The sequence below is a fragment of the Crassostrea angulata genome, chromosome 8 (genome assembly GCF_025612915.1).
Source record: "Crassostrea angulata isolate pt1a10 chromosome 8, ASM2561291v2, whole genome shotgun sequence".
Taxonomy (NCBI): domain Eukaryota; kingdom Metazoa; phylum Mollusca; class Bivalvia; order Ostreida; family Ostreidae; genus Magallana; species Magallana angulata.
In genome coordinates, this window is record NC_069118.1 from 1544385 (window position 1) to 1564895 (window position 20511).

At 35.4% G+C, this 20511-nt stretch overlaps 1 protein-coding gene across 9 annotated transcripts in view; it reads right to left on the reverse strand.

Moving 5' to 3' along the window:
* LOC128159423 (SLIT-ROBO Rho GTPase-activating protein 1-like) overlaps positions 1–20511 on the reverse strand; it is a 47231-nt gene that overhangs the window by 2647 nt on the left and 24073 nt on the right. For 3 of the 9 annotated variants that reach the window (XM_052822513.1, XM_052822507.1, XM_052822512.1), the window contains exons 5-19: positions 17948–18106; positions 17091–17219; positions 14509–14730; positions 13981–14013; positions 13525–13794; positions 13105–13205; positions 12403–12508; positions 12172–12232; positions 11973–12050; positions 11591–11722; positions 10697–10799; positions 5848–6060; positions 5474–5553; positions 4464–4475; positions 2252–2432 (exon numbers count right to left, since the gene is read on the reverse strand). In XM_052822513.1, the coding sequence (XP_052678473.1) occupies positions 2252–2432; positions 4464–4475; positions 5474–5553; positions 5848–6060; positions 10697–10799; positions 11591–11722; positions 11973–12050; positions 12172–12232; positions 12403–12508; positions 13105–13205; positions 13525–13794; positions 13981–14013; positions 14509–14730; positions 17091–17219; positions 17948–18106 (1880 nt within the window). The remainder of the gene's footprint in view (positions 1–2251; positions 2433–4463; positions 4476–5473; positions 5554–5847; positions 6061–10696; positions 10800–11590; positions 11723–11972; positions 12051–12171; positions 12233–12402; positions 12509–13104; positions 13206–13524; positions 13795–13980; positions 14014–14508; positions 14731–17090; positions 17220–17947; positions 18107–20511) is intronic. The other 6 variants (XM_052822514.1, XM_052822515.1, XM_052822508.1 and 3 more) reach the window with 5 other exon arrangements.

Genomic DNA, 20511 nt, shown 5'->3' on the forward strand with positions numbered 1-20511 from the left:
GACCAGAAAAATATTTGTCATCCATATACTCTTAATCTTGTTATAAACGTAAATTATAGCAGTGTTTAATCAAATTATCACTTATTACATTAAATAACTTGAAAAGGAAATCAAAATTGTTTCTCAAACTTCTATCATAATAGTGTTTATCTTTATTAAATCTATCACTTGTTGCAGGATGTAATTTATAGAAAAACTCAAATCTTCTCTTAAACTTTGGTATCATAATATCAATTTTATTATTAAATATAAGAAAAACAAAATATTTGTAACTTCATAAAGAATCTGAATTATCTGTCAAAACAGTGAATATGTATGAATTTGTTAACTGTGCTATAAAAAACCCTGCTACATTCCAAACCAAGTGATACCTCCAAATGAATGCAAACTTCATATTTCATATTAATATATACATATGTCCCAAAATCAAATCAACACTGGGTTAGACTCCAGAGTGCACTCAAATCAATTGCTGGGATGGAATGAAATCATTTAAGTTGGGCTCAAACAAAAGAGAGGTTTGGCTAGAGTGCTCTGAAATCATGGGGGATTTGAGCAGGGCATCGAAGTGATTAAAAACAGCCAGACTCCACACAAGCACCTGTCGAGGAGTTTTTTACCTGTCCGTTCAGGGCTATAGGTAAGTCCTCCCACCTGGAGAGACACCACGACCCACTGTTATAACAGAAACTGAGCCGACATAACTTAGCAATCACAAATGCAATGAACACCAAAACTGAATCACCCTAACTTCTTAATTTTGTATTTGTGATAAAATTTACTGAATCATTTTAATTTAAAAAGAATAGCTTTTAATTGTATGACTTAAGTACATGTAACTCCACTAAAATATTAAAATGCATCAACTTAACTTAAAAAAGTGTTGCACTATTTCCTTCCCCAGATATCATATTATCTGATACATGAAACATTTACCTAAACATGCAGCATCCCCCTCAATTCCCCCTCTTTATTCAGTACATAGTTTTAGTGTACATTTTATTGCTCCATGCATACATTATAAATGCCCCTTCCTCCATCTCTACCTTAGCAATCAAGACAAGTAAGAGTTAACTCCCTTATCAACTTGTTCGGACGGAGGCACTTGTTTGGTTGTCACCTGTAATCAGTAAGCTTAATCCAGTTATCATTTGTTTTTATGATTCATTTTATAGGTCTTCATAAGATCCTTTTTCATTGATCTTTTAAAAAAAATGCAATCTTGCAATTTGTTCAATTTTTTCTTAACTTCCAAAAGAAAACAAAATTGAGAGACGAAAGATCTATTTTTAGTTGATATAAATAGTCAAAGAAACAACAGCTGGCTGTTTTTGACTACCGGTAAATTAAATTTATTTCATTATTATCATTCACTGCATGTGTTTAATGAAAATGATAGTACTTGCAGGAATTCCTAAATTTTCCAATTTTTTTTATTTTCAAAAAATATCAACATTTCCTATTGAAAGATGTATTTCCTTTTGAGTTGAAAATTTTCATCACATAAAGGAACTTCCAGTAATCAATTAATTTTAGGGAAATTGTTTAAATTTTTCATCCTTATCATACCCAGAATCTGATTGCCAATAAAGGACTAACATTACGGAACATTATCTGTAGAACAACTATCGATTTAACTAACTTAGGGAAATTACCAAAATAAAGATGAGACATATACTCTACAGTTCAAATATCTCAAGCAACGGTATACGACCAGATATTTTTAGACAGCATAAAAATTTTCCTTTATCTCCAGAGACAGCATAAATGATATCTCAAAAGACAGCATACAAAATTTGTTCAGATATCTCCAGAGACAGCATATATACTTTATTCACATATCTCAAAAGACAGCATACAAAATTTGTCCAGATATCTCCAGAGACAGCATATAAAATTTGTTCAGATATCTCCAGAAACAGCATATATACACTTTGTTCAGATATCTCAAAAGACAGCATACAAAATTTGTTTAGATATCTCCAGGGACAGCATACAAAATTTGTTTAGATATCTCCAGAGACAGAATACAAAATTTGTTTAGATATCTCTAGAGACGGCATACAAAATTTGTTTAGATATCTCCAGAGACAGAGTACAAAATTTGTTCCGATATCTCAGGAGATAGCATAAAAACTTCGTAAAATTGAAATAATCATACACTGTGTACACCAGAAATGTTCCCAGACACACAACAAGATCAATTTGTATGGTCACAGTGTGTGACGTGAACCTGCTGCGCGATACTTACGGGTGTTTGAGGCAGATGTAGCGGTCGGGAATCAGCCCCTCCCTCCCCTGGTACAGCCCCTCCCACCAGTCCTGAGACACACGGTGGTACACTAGCAGGGTGTCGTGTTTCTTGAAGGACAGCTCCCTCCCTGTCCGGCCCTCAAAGTCGTACAGCGCTACAGCCTCAAAGATTTGAGCATCTGTTCAAAACAAAATGCCAGGCACACACTGAATTGTAATGTACGTTTCTACAATAACTAAGAAGGCTTCTTTTGTGTACATAAGGCAAACATTCATGTGAAGTTCTAACATTTTGATTTCATATAAATTTTATCAATGTATTATCATGATGGTAAAAAACAAATATTAGTAAGTTAAAATTTACATATCTTGGTTTCACCATTTTTTTGCTTTTAATTAGAGTAAATCTAATGTTTTTGAATTAATCAACATCCAGGATGCATCAGGAACTAAATTATATCAAAATAAAATGCATTTCAGGAAGAACTTCATGCTTCATCATCAGAACTACTTGTAATTTCTAATTACTCAACAGGTTTATATGTCCAGCATGTACTTGTTAATTTGGATTCATGCTTTTTCTACTTGAAGTTTGCAGTTTTTTGTTTCGGCTAACAATTAAAAAAACCAAATTCTCCAAGCCTCCTTGACTCGAGTGGAGAACCCTTTGATGAGGTAGTTCTAGGACCCAGTGTCACATTTACCAGTATACACACAGCTAAGATATGATCCCTGCCCAGCGTTAATTATACACAGTAGTAGTAGATCCCTGTTTTACAATACGCCGGCTATATTGGTGTGCTGTGTTATTGTATATATACATTGTACGAAGGCGTGCGGAGTTAGCTGGTGTGTACACAATCTGATTAACAGGGGGTCATGCAGTATAATCTGGAGACCCTATCAGATCTATAAAACCTCACAGATTTAGATTTCTATACAACCTCTCTATAAAACAATCTGTCAGATTTAATCTCAACCCCTCAAATCCAAATCTATCTTTAACCTCAGATCCAGATTTCAAACAATTCTCAAAGTCAGATCTCTATAGTAAGAAAATCTCTCAGATTCAAATCTATATATAATATCTATGCAATCTCTACATTATCTCTTAAGATCCAAATCTGCACTAAACCTCTCAAACGCTGGTATCTTTACAACTTTATGATCCAGTTATCTATTATACATTTCAGATCTGGACCTGTACTCAACCTAACAAATCTGAATCTCTATACAACTGAACAGATCCAGATGCCTGAATCTCTATACAACTGAACAGATCCAGATGCCTGAATCTCTATACAACTGAACAGATCCAGATCCCTGAATCTCTATACAACTGAACAGATCCAGATCCCTGAATCTCTATACAACTGAACAGATCCAGATCCCTGAATCTCTATACAACTGAACAGATCCAGATCCCTGCATTTCCAGATGGATCTCTGGAATCCCTATCAGATTAGAATTTCTATATCAGGATATAACAAACTATAAAAATATCAACCACTAAAAATCAGATTTTCCCTAGAAATTATCATTAAACAGATAAAGAAATAATAAACATTCCATGAAATTTAAGAAAAATATAAGGAAATCACCAATCATTTTACTAAAGTCTGGACAAACAGTAACCATGGACCAGACTTTACAATCAAAAAAATGAAACAAGACTCAAAGATTAATCAAATAAAGGCAAAGGGAAAACTGGACCATGGTAACCAACAACAGCCAAAACAAAAATGTCCTATGGAAGATTGTAACCATGGTAACTAACAACAAGACAAGACAACAATGCAGTACTCGTGACAGACAGAAGGTGTGTGACAAGAACTTGATCACAGAACCAACAGGGCCAGGGTTTGTTTAGAACTAAAGTGGGCAAGGTAGTTATGGAACCAAAATGGCTCAGATTAAGGTTAAAAACTGAAAGAGACGCAAATTAAAATTCCACTGAGCTTTTGATCAATGTCTAAATATGTGTTCTGCCAATGAATGAAAGTAAAAAGAATCTTGGTCACATTTATCAAAAAGTTAATTAGGAAGACAACTTTTGTCTTTGTTAGGAATTAAGATTTTATGACCTATCTTTCATTCATTGATAGGAACACAGCAAACTGATACAGACAAGGCAAGCTCTGTATGATAAAATAAACAAAAATGTGACGTGAGAACTGAAATATAAAAAGAGGTAGCTCTTACATCCTTACCTAGGGAACAGCCTGGAAAATCACTCAACCGTGTCATTACCATGACAACAACATACATATCACATGGTTAGTGAATGTGAATATACATATAAAAGGAGATAACTCAGTGTGTGATTTCAGGCCATTGTTCAAGTATTCAATGTATGAATAATATCTTTTAAGGTCAGACGACACGTTCCTCGAGAATCTTTTTTCTATCTCCTCGTAATAAAGAGTTCCAATCAAAAATATTAATTTTATAATTACTTTAAAAATGTTCAAAATTTACTTGAATCTAGTTACATATCTAGATGCTCTAGTGGTTAGAACCGTGGCCGCACACTGTCAGAAGTGTATAGGTTCTAGGGGTCGTGAGTTCAAAGCCTCGCCCCGGCGGAGATATATTTCTAATATAGTGAATTTCGCTGAGCTGAAGATGTATTTATTTTTATATCAGCAATTCAAGTGTATTTCCAAGAAGATTATATAGGAAATTGCATACTCTAGTATTTTGCAGAAATGCCTAATAAGGTACCCTAATTTTTTGCAAGAAAGCTTGTCAAAGTAGTAGTAAACCATTAACAAATTCCTGGAAAAAGTTAACTAAAATTGATGAACGTGTCGTCTCACCTTAATATGTTTCCAAGTAACAGAGTATCAAAGTGTCACTAATTCTTAATATATACAATATTGTAGGTTATATTTGTAACTGCACAGTGAGTGGATACACAGAGTAATAATCATTGTCTTACAGCTAACTGGATCTTCTGGCTATAAGGTCTGTTTGATTTTTAGCTACAGTGTATATCTGTATCGATAATATGCTCCTGTCATAGTGTAATTCAGTGGAAAAGTGGATAACTCCATGATGGTTATACAAGTATACACTTCTTATAAATGACCATGATGCAAGAAAATGTGTGCTTCATGAAGTCTAGCTCTGAGGTGGTAACTTGTGTTCCTTGCATCAGGATAAGTTATGTGAAGAAGTTCAACCAAAGGAAGAGATAGACAGAAGGAGGAGTACGTACCATCCTCGTCTTCATCCTCGTCGCTGGCCACAGAGCTGGGGTCGGCCTCCGTGTCCGTGATATCGTTATAACTCTCTCCACTACAACAAAAAACAACCTTACAGCCCTCGTTAAAAAATCACAGACATTACAGGTAAACAAGTGACTGTGTGCTTTTGTGGTTTTATTCATAAACCTCCGAATCAGTTTTTCTGGATTTTGTAAAACGCACAGTTTTGAGAATTTGTAAATTCATGGAGGTTCTCCCTCAATACAATAAATAAATTGCTGTCTTATTTCTTTGTTCCTTGGATATTTGGTTTTGTGGATCTGCTTAACATGGAAATCCACATTATGTAAAACAAAAACAAAGTCAGTCTGCGATTATAACTTACTCTGGATCGCCTATGATACATTTCTCATAGACCTCTCCCCCCTCAAACGTGAAGATCTCCTCGTGGTGCACGATGATGGTTTTGATGACCTCGTGGACATTTCCTTGGTACGAGACTTGGTCGCGGTCCGATGGAATCGGCAGAAGCGTTGGTCCAAAACAGATGGCGAGGTTGTATGGGTCCATCATGTTTTCGTCAGAGTACTCGGACAAACTGTCACAAAGACGGCAGGGGGTCAGTCATTTATCATATACTTATAGAGACTGTCACAAAGACGGCAGGGGGTCAGTCATTTATCATATACTTATAGAGACTGTCACAAAGACGGCAGGGGGTCAGTCATTTATCATATACTTATAGAGACTGTCACAAAGATGGCAGGGGGTCAGTGATTTATCATATACTTACAGAGACTGTCACAAAGACGATAGGGGGTCAGTGATTTATCATATACATTGTACTTACAGAGACTGTCACAAAGATGGGAGAGGGTCAGTGATTTATCATATACTTATAGAGACCACAAAGACGACAGGGGGTCAGTCATTTTTCATATACTTACAGAGACTGTCACAAAGATGGGAGAGGGTCAGTGATTTATCATATACTTATAGAGACCACAAAGACGACAGGGGGTCAGTCATTTATCATATACTGTGGTTTCATTAATATTCAAGGGTATCAATTTTCGTGGATAAAGTTAAAATCACAGTTTCAAGGATATGTAAAATTGTGGCCAATTACCCTATCAATACAAAATGTTAATAGAAATTGCACTTTAATGAACATTTAATTTCGTGGATCAACTTTACAACGAAATCCACGAAAATTGGTATTCAATGAATATTGATGAAACCACAGTACTTACAAAAGACATTACCTATTACAACTCAAGAACGTTGAACTATCATGCCATAATCTCCATAATGCCATGGCGATAAATAATATCTTAAGAGCATGTCTACGAGAAAACCATGCAAAAGGTGGTGGGAGCAAGGTTCTCTGATCAACTTCATATTTTGTGTGTAACAGTGTGCATCTATATGAATTAATTTGCCACAAAATTTTTTTTGATGTGGTCAGTCTAAACTTGGTTCTGCAGCACTGTTACTAAAAATAGCATTTTGACCCTTTTAAGAATAAAATTTTGTATAATTTACCAAATTAATGTTAAGAATTCTGAGTTTAGTTTAAATATGAATTCAAAAAGTCATTTAGAGTTAACACTAACAAGGTACACTTGTGTAATTCATTTTGTCAGAATTCCCATATATTCTTTCTGTTAAGTGCAGATAGGTCACGAATCTGGCATGTTTCCAACTTTTTGTAAAATTGTGAAAATATACATTTTTTAAATGCTTAAAAGTCAGAAAATGGCACTTTAAATTCACTAAATCTGTTTTTAGTTATAAGAGGACATTTATCTTTACAATATATCAAAAATCTGTCTTTGGACTCTCAATAATATTGCAAATATATTGTCTTAAAGTTGGACATTTTTCTACTTTTAAAACTCTCCAGAATCTGTAGTTTGGCATAAGCTTTACATTGTAACATGTATATTATGAGGAAAAAACCAGACATATTTGTGAGCCAAACAATATTTTACTGAACTGAAGGATTGCTTCAACACATTTCAGTTTTTTTTAAATCAATGCCATTAAAACACGAGAAATCATGGGAAAATGGGAATTTGAATATACATGTAAGCTGAATTGGACTTATTTGCCAGTGCTACACATTCATTGGCGTCGGAAGCAAATTGAAAGTGGGGGGGGGGGGGGGGGGGGGGGGGGCTAGACTAATTCTTAGAAATATTGGGAATACCTATACTTCAAAAAAAATCTTACCTACCAAAATGTTTTTCCCCAAATCATGAAATTCCTAATTCGGGGAGGGGAGGGGGGGGGGGCTGAACCCTCTATGATGCTATGTTCATAATGTTTAGGTCTAACTTTGCAAAAAAAGTGGGGAGGGGTGCTAAGTCCCCCCTAGCCCCCCCCCCCCCCTGGTTCCGACGCCTATGACATTAAGACAAGCAGAGTGCCCATTAGATACACAAATGAATAATTACAGGGGCAAAACTACAAAATTCAAAGTACTTAAATACTTAAATCCGGGCTCTTTTGGTGTGTAATTTTACATATTTTTTTACCACAGATTGACAATCTCTCCTCCCTCCCTCTCTCTCTCTCTCTATGCATGTATTATGTATTGATCGTTTCATTTTTTATACTTGAACTAGTGATTTTTTAATTCAGGAAGTAGGACCAAATTTCAAAGCCCCCCCCCCCAAAAAAAAAACAAATAAAAAACAACCAAAAACCAAACAAAAAAAACCCCCCAAAACAAGCAAACAAACAAAAACAAAAAACAAAAGGATCACCTCCATGAAAAAAAAAATGATTAAACATATCTTTGTTGAATTTAACAGAATGTTTTTAAAATGTGGAAGTGGTGTGGTATCAATTGCCAATGAATGTCCATCACATTAAAATATCATAGAATAAGGTAGATTTAGTAATTATTTTTGTCCGACAGTATAAAGGATTGAACTTTTATTGTTTGAGGGGTAGAGGGACCCAATATCAAGCCTGAATTACGCTTAAAATTAGTAAATAGCAGCAGAATATCAGCGTAATATAATATAGAGACACATTTTATTGGCATTTCATTTTTTCAATTTTTTTAATCACAAGACAATAAGAGAGTGTAAAAATTTTGACTTTTTTATTAGACTGCTTCATAACTCTGGGACCAGGTCTTCTTATGATGGGTTATAATTAAATAACATCCCAAAATAACAATCCCACAAAAACAAGTTATGATGTCTATTTTAATATTTGGGATAACTTTTTTATACCGGTAGTTTATGTTTATATTCATATGTGGTTTTCGCAGGTTGAGATCCCCTGGGGAAAGGGTAACATAACACCTCATTTTTTCCTTTACAACTATATTTTAATTTTAAGAAAAGGTACAAATTTTAATTTTTTCCAAGAGGAGATCAATTGCTAATAAAGAGGTAGGGAGTAGACCTCTCTATTAATTTCAGATGTACTTACTGTGTTACATTCTCAAGAACTTAAAAAACCCTAGCTCCCTCCCCGTCATTTCAAGATTCCATGAAGTCTAACCTTAACATCTAAAGGGTAATTTTTAGATGGCCAGTGAAATGTACACGTACATGTAGAAATGTGATGTCTATTGCAACAGACTCCGATGATAACGATGAAAAATTGCACGAGGCATTCCTTGTGAATTCCGAATTATTTCAACATAGAAAGAATAATCTTAGCGTGACCAGGCTATGCTCAGGTCTTACCCCATTATAAATTAAATCTTTGTAAGAAATCAGTTCTCGTTTTTGTGGATTTTTTCGAGTAAAATATGATAATCTGTGAATGAGATTATCTTGGAAAATTTCCCCTTCATCTATTTTAATTGTACTTCTATCACAAGTTTGTATATTTTGATTAAAATTCGTCCAAATGTGCTGCTTAATTGGGACAGAAAATAGCAGTTTATAGACTAGATACAAGTCTCCATCAAACTTCAATATGTATGTGATATAGTGAATAACACTAACAAGATGGGGCAATTTTTGTGCAATTAAAATCATTCAATATCATAACATATATTAACAACACTCACAGCATTTCTCAATACTTACACATGTAGCCTGAACTTGAACTTGTATAGCTTTGTCAACATGCTGACTAGTTTACCTTCTCTACCGAAGAGCGCAACAGGGGAGACAATTCTAACAGTAGTAATGAAATGCAAATGTAATGAGAATTCTGTGAGAAACAATGATATCCACTAATTTTTTTTTAATTAAAAGCAAAATAGGGTGGGGTTTTTTTCATGTTTAATTACAAATATTGACTTCAGTGGATTAAAATCACTTGTAACATAAAATTTCAAAAACCAAAATTTTTTTATTTTATTTGAAAATGGTATGTTTTTGTTAATTTATTACTTTTTAGTCCTTGAGAGTCCAAAGATGGATTTTATATATTTGTAACATTACATCAAACAGTTTCTTATTAACACAAAATTAAAAAAAATAATGTGCCATTTTCTGAGAAATTCTTTCTGAAAAATTGACAAAAATGTATAATTATCATTTCTTGGCATCCTGCCAACATTTACACCCTTGGGACTTCATGGTGTAAATAGATATATGAACAAAAATATGCAACGATTAAAGGTTTGAACTTCCTCTTTAAGAATATAGTCTTATTTTTTTTCAAACATTGTTTATACATTTTGTAATTAATTACTGAATTTGACAATTTTTCTCTTAACTTTTCTAGATTTTAGAGGATAATTAACCAGAATGCAATACTGGCCGTTACTATAAATAGAAACATCCAGTGCAAAAACAAACATCATATATCTGACTCTAGATGGGTATCCTTTAAACCTATGATAAAATTCTGTTCATTCTTGAGACTTGCTGCCGCAGCTTTTTTCCATATTTGCATGGTTTTCTCGTAGACATGCTCTTAAAGTACCAGTATGTACATACCGGTATGTATATATGAGTACATGCATAAGTAAGTCTATGTATAGGCATTTTGATATTTATGAATTTGTGTAAATGTTAGTGGCTGTTTTCTTTTAAATCATTTAACTCTTTCTCACTTTTGTTTGTCTGTTGTATAACATGTGTATGACATGATTTAAGTGTTAACATTTACAATGTACATGTACCATCTTATTACCCCTTGAAGGCCATTAATTGATAAATTTATTTGAAATTGAGTTGAATTTTAAATTTTTCATCTTCATCTACTTTTGATCACAATTATTTCAATACTTACAAAGCCTTATTGACACTTACTGATTCAGGAAGGCAAACAGGTACCGCATCGCCACCAGTACACATCGCGGCAGTGGCGCCAGTAGATCCTTTATCTTCTCCACTCGCTGTGTGTCATCTAATTCTGAAAGTTGAAGGCACCGCGCCTTGAACTCCAAAACCCACCATACGCGCCCAACACATTCGGATGGACAGACAGACTGACGGGGTCAGAATGTCCGCCAACGAACATATTGAACATGTATGGTGGGCTTTGGACAGCTAAAACAGGGCCAGGCACACTCGGGTTGGGGGTGGGGGAGGCAAGCACCGACAGGACAACCCTCTTTCCTTGAAGGTCAGAGGTCAAGGTCATCAAGGATAATCACACATTTATTCATGCTAATTTTTCAAACTATATTCATAATAAATCAATTAGCAATAAAATTTTGCATTGTTTTTTTGCCAGGTTGCATTTTAAGAAATAAAATGAATATTAACAAAAATAATGCTTTTGTGTTATATAGCTTAGATATCTATGCAGGTAATTCTAAGTTATTCTATGAATGCAATTTAAAAATCAACAAGTGTTAAAGTATAGGACTGTATAGAAAGGCAGTAACAGGTTAGTGAACTCGTATTGACATCAATATCTTGTACAGTAGTAGTAAACAAATGTTAATAAAGCAAGCCCCCAACATGCATGTTCAATTATGTTCTAGTCAGGCTCCAAGTGAAAAGGTTAACTCTATCGTCATATTAACTTATAGAAGAAAAATATTGGTTTATACATGTACTCTAAACTGACATGATACAGCTTTAAACAGTTCATCAAAACTATTAAAGTACATCAAGATATAGAAAGTTATTTTGGTGCTGTACAGAAGTTAGTAGCAGATAATTTAAAAGACTATTCCCTGAGAATCAAACACTTACTACTCCCTGATATAAGCTCATCAAAGAGAGGCAGAGGAAAGAGAGGCTCGCGGAGTTCCCTGAAGTAAAGCTTGAGGACGCCGGCTACTGAGTTGATGTCGCTCGGGTCCATGTCAACCAGCGGGTCGTCCCCTGTAATCAGTCAATGTGTTGTCAATGACATTATTAGAGACAATTCTAATTTCAGGCGTTCTAATTCTGAAGAACTTGTGTTAACAACTACACATTGAAATATATTCAAAGCCAACACTTTGGGCTGTAGTTTCAATATACAAATGTCACTGCTATAATTCATCGGCAATTGCATGATTCAAACTATGTCTACCGATATCTTGATATTGATATAGCTAGAGATTTCTATTATTAGTTACAACCGTCAAACCTTTCTCAAACTCTGCTTTGAACTCGTTAATTTCTACTTGAGCTCCAGGAATTCGGAAAATCCCCTGGTGATGCATTCCTGAAAACAAAGTTGAGATATATAATATATGTACTTACAAGATCAGTCATTAAATAAAACAGAGAACTCTATAAGGCTAGCTGATACATTGGCTGACCTTGAGCTTTACTGCCCTACTTACCATACAAGTTTATGGCACGTATACAACTTTTGACCACTAATGGAATTTCTTGTCCAGTCGCCTTAAGAGAAAAACAAGTTAAATCACTTATTTTATGTGAATGCTTTATTTTTAAATAATTTTGAATCAGACACAATAATTTCAATTCACAGGGAATTTCTTCTTTCCTCAGTCTTAGAAATTTCCCTATAACTATATGGAAGGATCTTCTTATCTATAAATAGAACTCACCTCACAGTACTCCTCCAGACTTCCCCCAAACAGTTTCGGCTGTCCCACAATCTGACTACGGCCGATCCGCCTCTTTTTGGGTTTGGGGGGAAGAGATGGGGGTCTGCTGAAAATCGGAAAGTCTTAGATTACGCAATAAGGTCGTGATGCATGCAACAGAGGATGGCAGACAGTGGCACATGCTCCAAACAAAGACACAGGTGTACAGGTAAAGGTCAAACAATTACACAGGTAAGTAGGTAAAGGTGAAACATTGATACAGGTGAAGGTCCAACACCATCAGATTGAGAGGTACCAGTAGAAGTTATAAATGGACAGAGCTTTACAGATACGGTATTTAGTTAAACACCAACACAGGTAGAAAAAGGTATACAGGTAGAGATCAGGAAACAGGAATTTCTTGCACCATTAGCTTGTTAATATACAGTAAGAAAACTATTTTATGGATAGTGGAATACAATTTTCATCTTTTGCAAACATGCTTTCAAGAACATGGTAAAATTAATGTTTTATGTTCTCTTATTAAATCACTGACTACAAGGGTTTACAATTACAAATTTACAAATTTGATTAATTGAAAATATAGTCTTTGCAAACACACATGACAATGTATTATGGCATGTATTCAAAGGGACCAATAGTATTTCCTGTTAAATCAAGCTTTGGGGTAGAGTTGACAGTGTCCTTGACCCTTGACCTTACCCTGAGGTAGAGATGTTGTCCCCTAGTGCCCTCTGGATGGCTCCATACTTTCCCTGAAGTCTGGCTATTTGGTTACAGCTCTGAGTGTACCTTCTGAATTTCTACAAAACAAAAAAACACAAACTTCTTGTTTCATTTTATCTTATTTTTTTACCACCCCGTTCTTGTTATGATTTCAATAAACAACAACATAAAATATTCTAAACGAATCATCTTAACATTTTTGATGTGCAGGATCATTTGCCATTTCAGAGGGGGTCATTTTAAACTTATTGTGGAACTGATGTTTAAATCTAAAGCAAACTGATTTGAATACACTGTAGTTCAATTGAATTCAGAAGTCCTCCATAATTTTGATTTTTATTCTACTACTCAGTATGTACATATAATTTCTGATCTATATAATGATGACAGACTTACAGCTAGATAGTAGGCTTCCATCTCCAGCCACTCGCCGCGTTGTTTCGCCGCCTCGTGCGGAGATTTGGGGGGCGGGTTCTCCTCCTGGAAGAACGTGGTCACGTCATAGTTGCGGATGGTAATCATGTCGTTCAGGGCTTTCTCCGTCGCCTCCATCGTCTTCCACGTCTCGTCGTTCTCCAGTCGGAGTTCCACCAGTCGGTTCCCGATCGCTTTGTACCGCTGGAGAATGTCGTCCTGTACCGGCTTCTGGGCGGAGATTTGTTGTACCTAGGGATCGATATCAAACATTACGTAAGTCCTCGGATCAACACAATACACCCAAAGATGGCAGGTTAAATAAGAGGTCTTAATTAAGATGTAATATGCAATATGATGATCAGGACATGCTGACGTCATGCTCGAGACAAAGAACAAGACTGAGAGGAGATCGGAGTTATGGAATCGTGAACTCACACTCGACTTCTCACAGAATATCACTGCCGTCGGCTGATAATGATAAAATACAGTCACGTTACTTGCTGCTATTCAAAAAGCTTAAAAAATTCAATTCCTATAATCAAAGCGAGTTATAATCACTGGTAACTAGAAACATGACAGTGCATCTGTATATACAAAAGTTTAGCTTCATACACGTATATACAGCTGTAGGCTTATATTTACAGCAGGAGTCTTATTTGTCTTTACAATCAGCCTATTCAACATAAGCCAAAGCTTTATCTTATTCATACATAATAAAATACTTCAACGGAATATCTCTATAATGAGCTCCCATCCTTTAGGTTTGTAATGTGATTATGGATGAATTGACATGTTATAGGAAGGTAATCAAGGGAACTTCATATTATTCCATATTAACCCATTGCTTGTTTAATGAGGTGTCATATTACAGTTTATACTAGACTTAATATACTTGTATGATTTGTTGCATAAAAGTCATTATAATTTCTAGATGACAGAAATCAGAGTCATTAAGATGCTTACCTCGTCCCCTTTAGAGGACTGAAAGTCAAACTTCTTGGGGAGCATGAAGGCTGAGTTGTAAAGCTCAATGAAGCGTTGTTTGTCTGACTGAGCATCAAGGTCGCCGACACACTTCTGTATGACCTCTATCGCATTCTGATGCGTCTTACTGATGTTCTTGTGACACGACTGGTACATCATCATTGTACAACGCACCGAGTTGTGGTAACCAAAGTCCATACACTGTAATACACAAACAAAATAAGGAAAAGTCCATTTACTATCAACCCTTACAAAATACACAACAAAATTAAATTCCATACATGGTAAATGGTCATGAAATAGGTATAAAACTAAAATAAGTGATATACATTGTCAATGGTAAAAATATAGGTACAACATGAAAATACATGTACGAGGGTTGTCCCAAAATAATGTAGACAGGACACATAATTTATAATCTGTTCACTGCAATTTCATTAGACTTCTATGTTTTCTTCAATGACCCTTTCGCAAATAATGCTGAAAAATTCAAATCTGTACTTTATTTATTTCTTGAGAAAATGAATAATTAGTAACAACAAGTTTTGTCAGGCGGCGCAATGTGCGACGTCGAAAATTTCCAGTTTTACTTTGTTGCTAAACTCTCCACATCATTTACGATAACATTAACGTTTTATTTCCGAAATGTCTTAGAAAAAATATTATCTTTGAACATGTACCCTGTTTCATTTACTTCCAAAGCCGCTTAGGATTTATTTCATGGTCTTTACAAAATTGTATCAGTTACTGCTGCGCCGCCTTAAACGCTGACATCGTCATTTTTATTACGAGTTAACTTTTTAACTTGTCACAAAACGCGCTATAAAATATTTGAAAGTTCTATTATAGCCAAAACATTTTCTGAGTAAATAATAGAATTGTTATCAAATATCAATGTATGTTTTATTTGAATTTTTGCATTCGAACAGTACTTTTCCTCGCAATTTTCATTTCATTATGTTGATTTTAACTTTTTGTTTTTGACATTGCGCCGCATGTCGAATTTCTGATCTAACATGCTTTTATTTCAATAATTTATTCTCAAACAATATTTGATTTAAAAACATTATTTGAATGCAAATTTCTTGAACCCTTTGTGGCACAAATTTCATCTTCCATTGTCTTCGACTAACTGAGTAACACCACTTGTCTACGCTATTTTGGGACAACCCTCGTAGGTAATAACCAACATAAAAATAGGTAATAACCAACATGAAAATAGGTATAACCAAAGTCCATACATTGTCAAATAGGGATTGGACGATCCACCGATGCACCAGTGCATCACGGTATTTATTTTGACGATATTTGGATCGATACATTTACCATTAATACAACAATTCCAAAAATATCCGACCCTCATAAATCGGCTATTTCTAGTCCGCGCGCCTATTATGCGGGTACAAATATAGCCGAAAACCTTGTAAAGTTGTCAAAACTGTTTGGAAGCTAAATCTGCAGTGTTGAAAACTTTTGGATTACTTGTTTATGAAAAAGTATTGTATACGAGACTAAATTCATTTGTTTATTGTGCAACGCTTATTTTAAATATAATAAAATGACTTTGGACATGTGGTTATACATCGACGGATTGAATAGATTTTAAACCCTTATTCATGTTTTCATTTAGTTGCAATGCATCGTGATATGTATCGTATCGTGATATGTACCGAATCGGCTAAGTACAGTATCGTCCCAGCCCTATTGTCAAACAAACTACACAGCCTTTATATTTCACATGTACAGTTCATGAGGGATAAAGTATCACATTCAACAAACAGAGAAAGTTACAAAACAGAGAGATGACTCAATGAGGGACTAATCTTTATATACCTGCATGTATAAATGTGCTAACTCTATAGGTTAAACCATGAAAGAAAATTTCTCAATGACAATAGAATAGGGAATACTTACTGCAATTTTACTCAACACATTAATGTGTTTATACTCATCACTGACCAATCTCTTTTTGAGTTAAAAGTACATGTACTAAGGTATAACTTGTCTTGTCTTCATATTTACTATGCATATCATAATTTGATATTTACTATCATATCATAACTAATATCATTATAATATCACAGCCTGGATAATCAAATTTTATATAAATATTTGGATGTGAGATATCAAAGGGTATATTGATTTTACATAATGTGGAAATGTGACTAAAAAAAATTTCTTAACAAAATTAACACCTGTTGAAAGACAGTGAAGATTTCCTTGAGGTCGTTCTCCTGATAAAGACAATACAGGTACACAACACATGTGAAACAACACACAGGAACCAAACAGGTGTTAACAAATAGGTAGACAACAGGTGTACACAATAAAAAATTCAGGAAGACAACAGGTGATAAATTAAAGGTAAAAAATAAATTAGGTTAGTTGAATCAATGAGATATCTATTATAATTTCCTTATTAATAGAAAAAATTGTTGAGAGTGACGGGGTGTAATCCAGAAAGTAAAAGTTATCTAACAGACTTATCCTCTCTCATGTCATTCTATTTTGCTATCAGTATACTAATGCCTCAGTTGTTTAACTAGAGTTATGGCCCTTACATCAATGAGATCGGAGATGTCGTCAGAGAAGTACTTCCCGACTGCAGCGTTGGCCGATTCCACACACAGCAGATAGTCGTTTCTCGCCTTCAGTGCCTTCAGTTTGTTCTCAGAGTATTTGTTCTGCTTCTGTAAAACAACGAATCACAAACATACAGTCCCCAGTAGTTGTAATCATTAAACTAATACTTTGGTTCATCTGTGTTCAGTAGAACCTGTTTTCCCATCCATAGTTCAATCTGTATTTAATTCAAAGAATGGTGAACATTTACATAGAGTTCTATATCTCCATCAATAAGAAAATGATTTGGGACCATTTAAAATTTAACAGGCCTAGTTTTGTTGTGAATATATAGGAGAATGAGATTTGTGACCATTGTGAGATTTATTATGATCTAAGAGTGATGAGTTCTTTGTGAGGGGGCCGAGCTCTACATGAAGTTGATCATGCATACGTATGTGTTGGTCAAGTCTGTTAGTCAGTCGAGTCTATATATGAGCTCTCAGTGAGTGAGACAGTCGAGTCTATATATAAGCTCTCAGTGAGTGAGACAGTTGAGTCTATATATGAGCTCTCAGTGAGAGAGACAGTTGAGTCTTCATATGAGCTCTCAGTGAGTGAGACAGTCGAGTCTATATTTGAGCTCTTAGTGAGTGAGACAGTCGAGTCTATATATGAGCTCTCAGTGAGTGAGACAGTCGAGTCTATATATGAGCTTTCAGTGAGTGAGACAGTCGAGTCTATATATGAGCTCTCAGTGAGTGAGACAGTTGAGTCTATATATGAGCTCTCAGTGAGTGAGACAGTCGAGTCTATATATGAGCTCTCAGTGAGTGAGACAGTCGAGTTTTCCTACCTTCTCTGTCTGCCTGGTAAAGGTTTTGAGTTTTCGGTTTGTGGCGATGTTTTTGCCGGCGAGTTGCTGCTCCAGCTTGTTTTTCTGACTCTCCATGGCGCGTAGCTTGCTCTCCGCCTGCATGCTCTCTGCCTGATACGTGTGGTACGTCTTCATTGCCTGAAAAAGTCAACCTTTACCATAGTAACTCTTCTATCAAACTCTGGCCGACATATACACTGTAAATAATTATTAGACTTTGTATTAATCTATTCAATTATTACAAGCTATTAACTAAGTAAGGAGAATAGTTATCACATCTTTAATCTTTATAGTTTACTAAGCTCTCCCAAAAACAGGATCAAGCCCCGGGGCCATCAAACTTAGACAAGCTTACTTGTGATCTAAGTCTCACTTTTACAAAGGAAACATATAGTGGAAAAGTGAGACTGAGATCAAAAGTGAGCTCGTCTAAGTTTTATGGCCCTGGGCCTGTTGTATCAGTTCTATAAAGCTAGAAATATCCAATATATAATTTTTGTGGTCAGCTTTTTATTTCTAGAACCATTCAGAGCTAATTTGGTTATATCTTATCTGCGATACCTTGATATATACATTATTTATGTGTTCATAAGTACATGTATATATGTCTATTACTTCTACATTAGAACTAAAATCTGCTAATTGGGTCTGAGAAGTAAACAAGCCTTTTCCTGTAGTATTCCTTGGAATAATTATTGCTGTTTTTATTACCCCACACAGAGTAATTTGCTCAGAATGGTAATGATCTTCATCACTATCATGTATACTGATAATTCAGTGCTGTATAACATTTTTTACTAAGAACCAGCTTAATGCTTTAAAATTTGGGAAGAAATTTTTTTTATAAAGTCAAGTTCATGATATAACTTTTGATGGGTTTGACCCATCAGAATATCCTGGTACCCCCCCCCCCCCCCCCCTCAAAGGACTACGATCTGCTACAACAGAATTCCCCTGGGGTGCCTGACTCTCCCTATACCTCCTGATTCCTGTACAAATTGCTCCCATTATCATCTATCTAGCAATGCCTTGTTACATAATGGCCACCGTAATGTGGCATTCACACAGATTAGGAACCCAAACTCATTATCAGGGGGGAGATTGAAGGAGATTGCATTTCCAGCACATCAGCTTTATTACAGCATGTTTTCAAATTGTCTTTGTAAGTTTAGTCTGTAGATACCATGTATTCTCATGAAATAGAACAGATGTCTGAGGAATAACAGCATCTGATGCAATGGAAGCTTCTCTTTCCTTTTCTTCCTTACTTTCTCTCTCTCCTCTTTTTTTCTGCAGTCTGTAGCTAACTTTTCCTCTGCTTTTTCCATTTTATGGTTGACCGATCACAATACCTGATCAATCAGATCCAGACATTGCACCCTCTATTTTTCTGGGTCACTGGCCCTAAACAAAGAACCCTACCTCCCCCAGGGGACAAAACCTCTTTGTGTTAGTTGTCCCAGGATGTCCCAGATTGAACTTGTGGGGGAAGCATACCAAGCTGTTCATATTTTCATAAGGAAATGTTTATTTATGAATAGACCAAGCCTGGCATGTAAAATTAGTGTTGTGTGGATTTTTTATATGATTGTGAACATGAAACTGCAATATTTAGCCTCTATGATCAAAGTCAAGAAGCAGCTGTCTAATCGACAGCCTGAGAAAACGGAGGGAGCACTGAGCAAGCACCTGCTGCCTCCACAGCTCTCCCCACAGTGCCTGATCAGAATCACAAGCCATTACACAATTATCTCCATACACCAATAAAACAACATGTTTTACCAAATCAAATCTTTCATCTCCAAGGTTTTTTTCAATATTAATAAATGTTAAATAACTTGTCATTGATTCCGTGAATATCTTCTGATTTACTGAGGGAGGGTTTTGGATTGGTAAGTTCGTTCCTTGTAGTTTCTGGCAGACTCAGCATCATGGCTGCTCACACAGAGCCATGAATCACAATCCATGATACAACAAAGGAAAATCCTAACCATTATTCCTCATTATCTCAAATTTCTTCTCTCTTTTTTTTTTTTTAACCCAGACTAAAAACATCTGGAAGAAAAATCTGAGATTTGTGGGTTGTAATGCATATGCTGGATTTCCCCCTTCATGCAGGTTATTAGGTTATTTATTTCTCTGTTCTATTTTGACATTTGACAGTTTCTCTGCAGGAGCTGATTGTAGCAGCCATTCTCTAAACTAAAGGCATGCCTACACATTGGTAAAATTCCCAGGAGATGGGTGTTATTTGAACCATGACGAGGATCTGGGAGGTACCCCCCCCCCCCCCAAAGATGTCCGTTTACATTAGGGTTCCTCCATAGACCCTGACAAGAAGGTCTCCCCCAGACACAAATGTCTGCCCCCAGGTGTGGGGTAATCCATCTATTGTAGACATTTATTGTTCCTTGTACAACATTCTGTAGCTCTTATTGCAGTCTCATCTCTGAGTTTTTGTAAATAGTGTGAGTAATTGAAATTCTTTGTATACATTGCTTCCTCATGTTATAACTCAAGAGAAACACAAATTTCAGGCATTT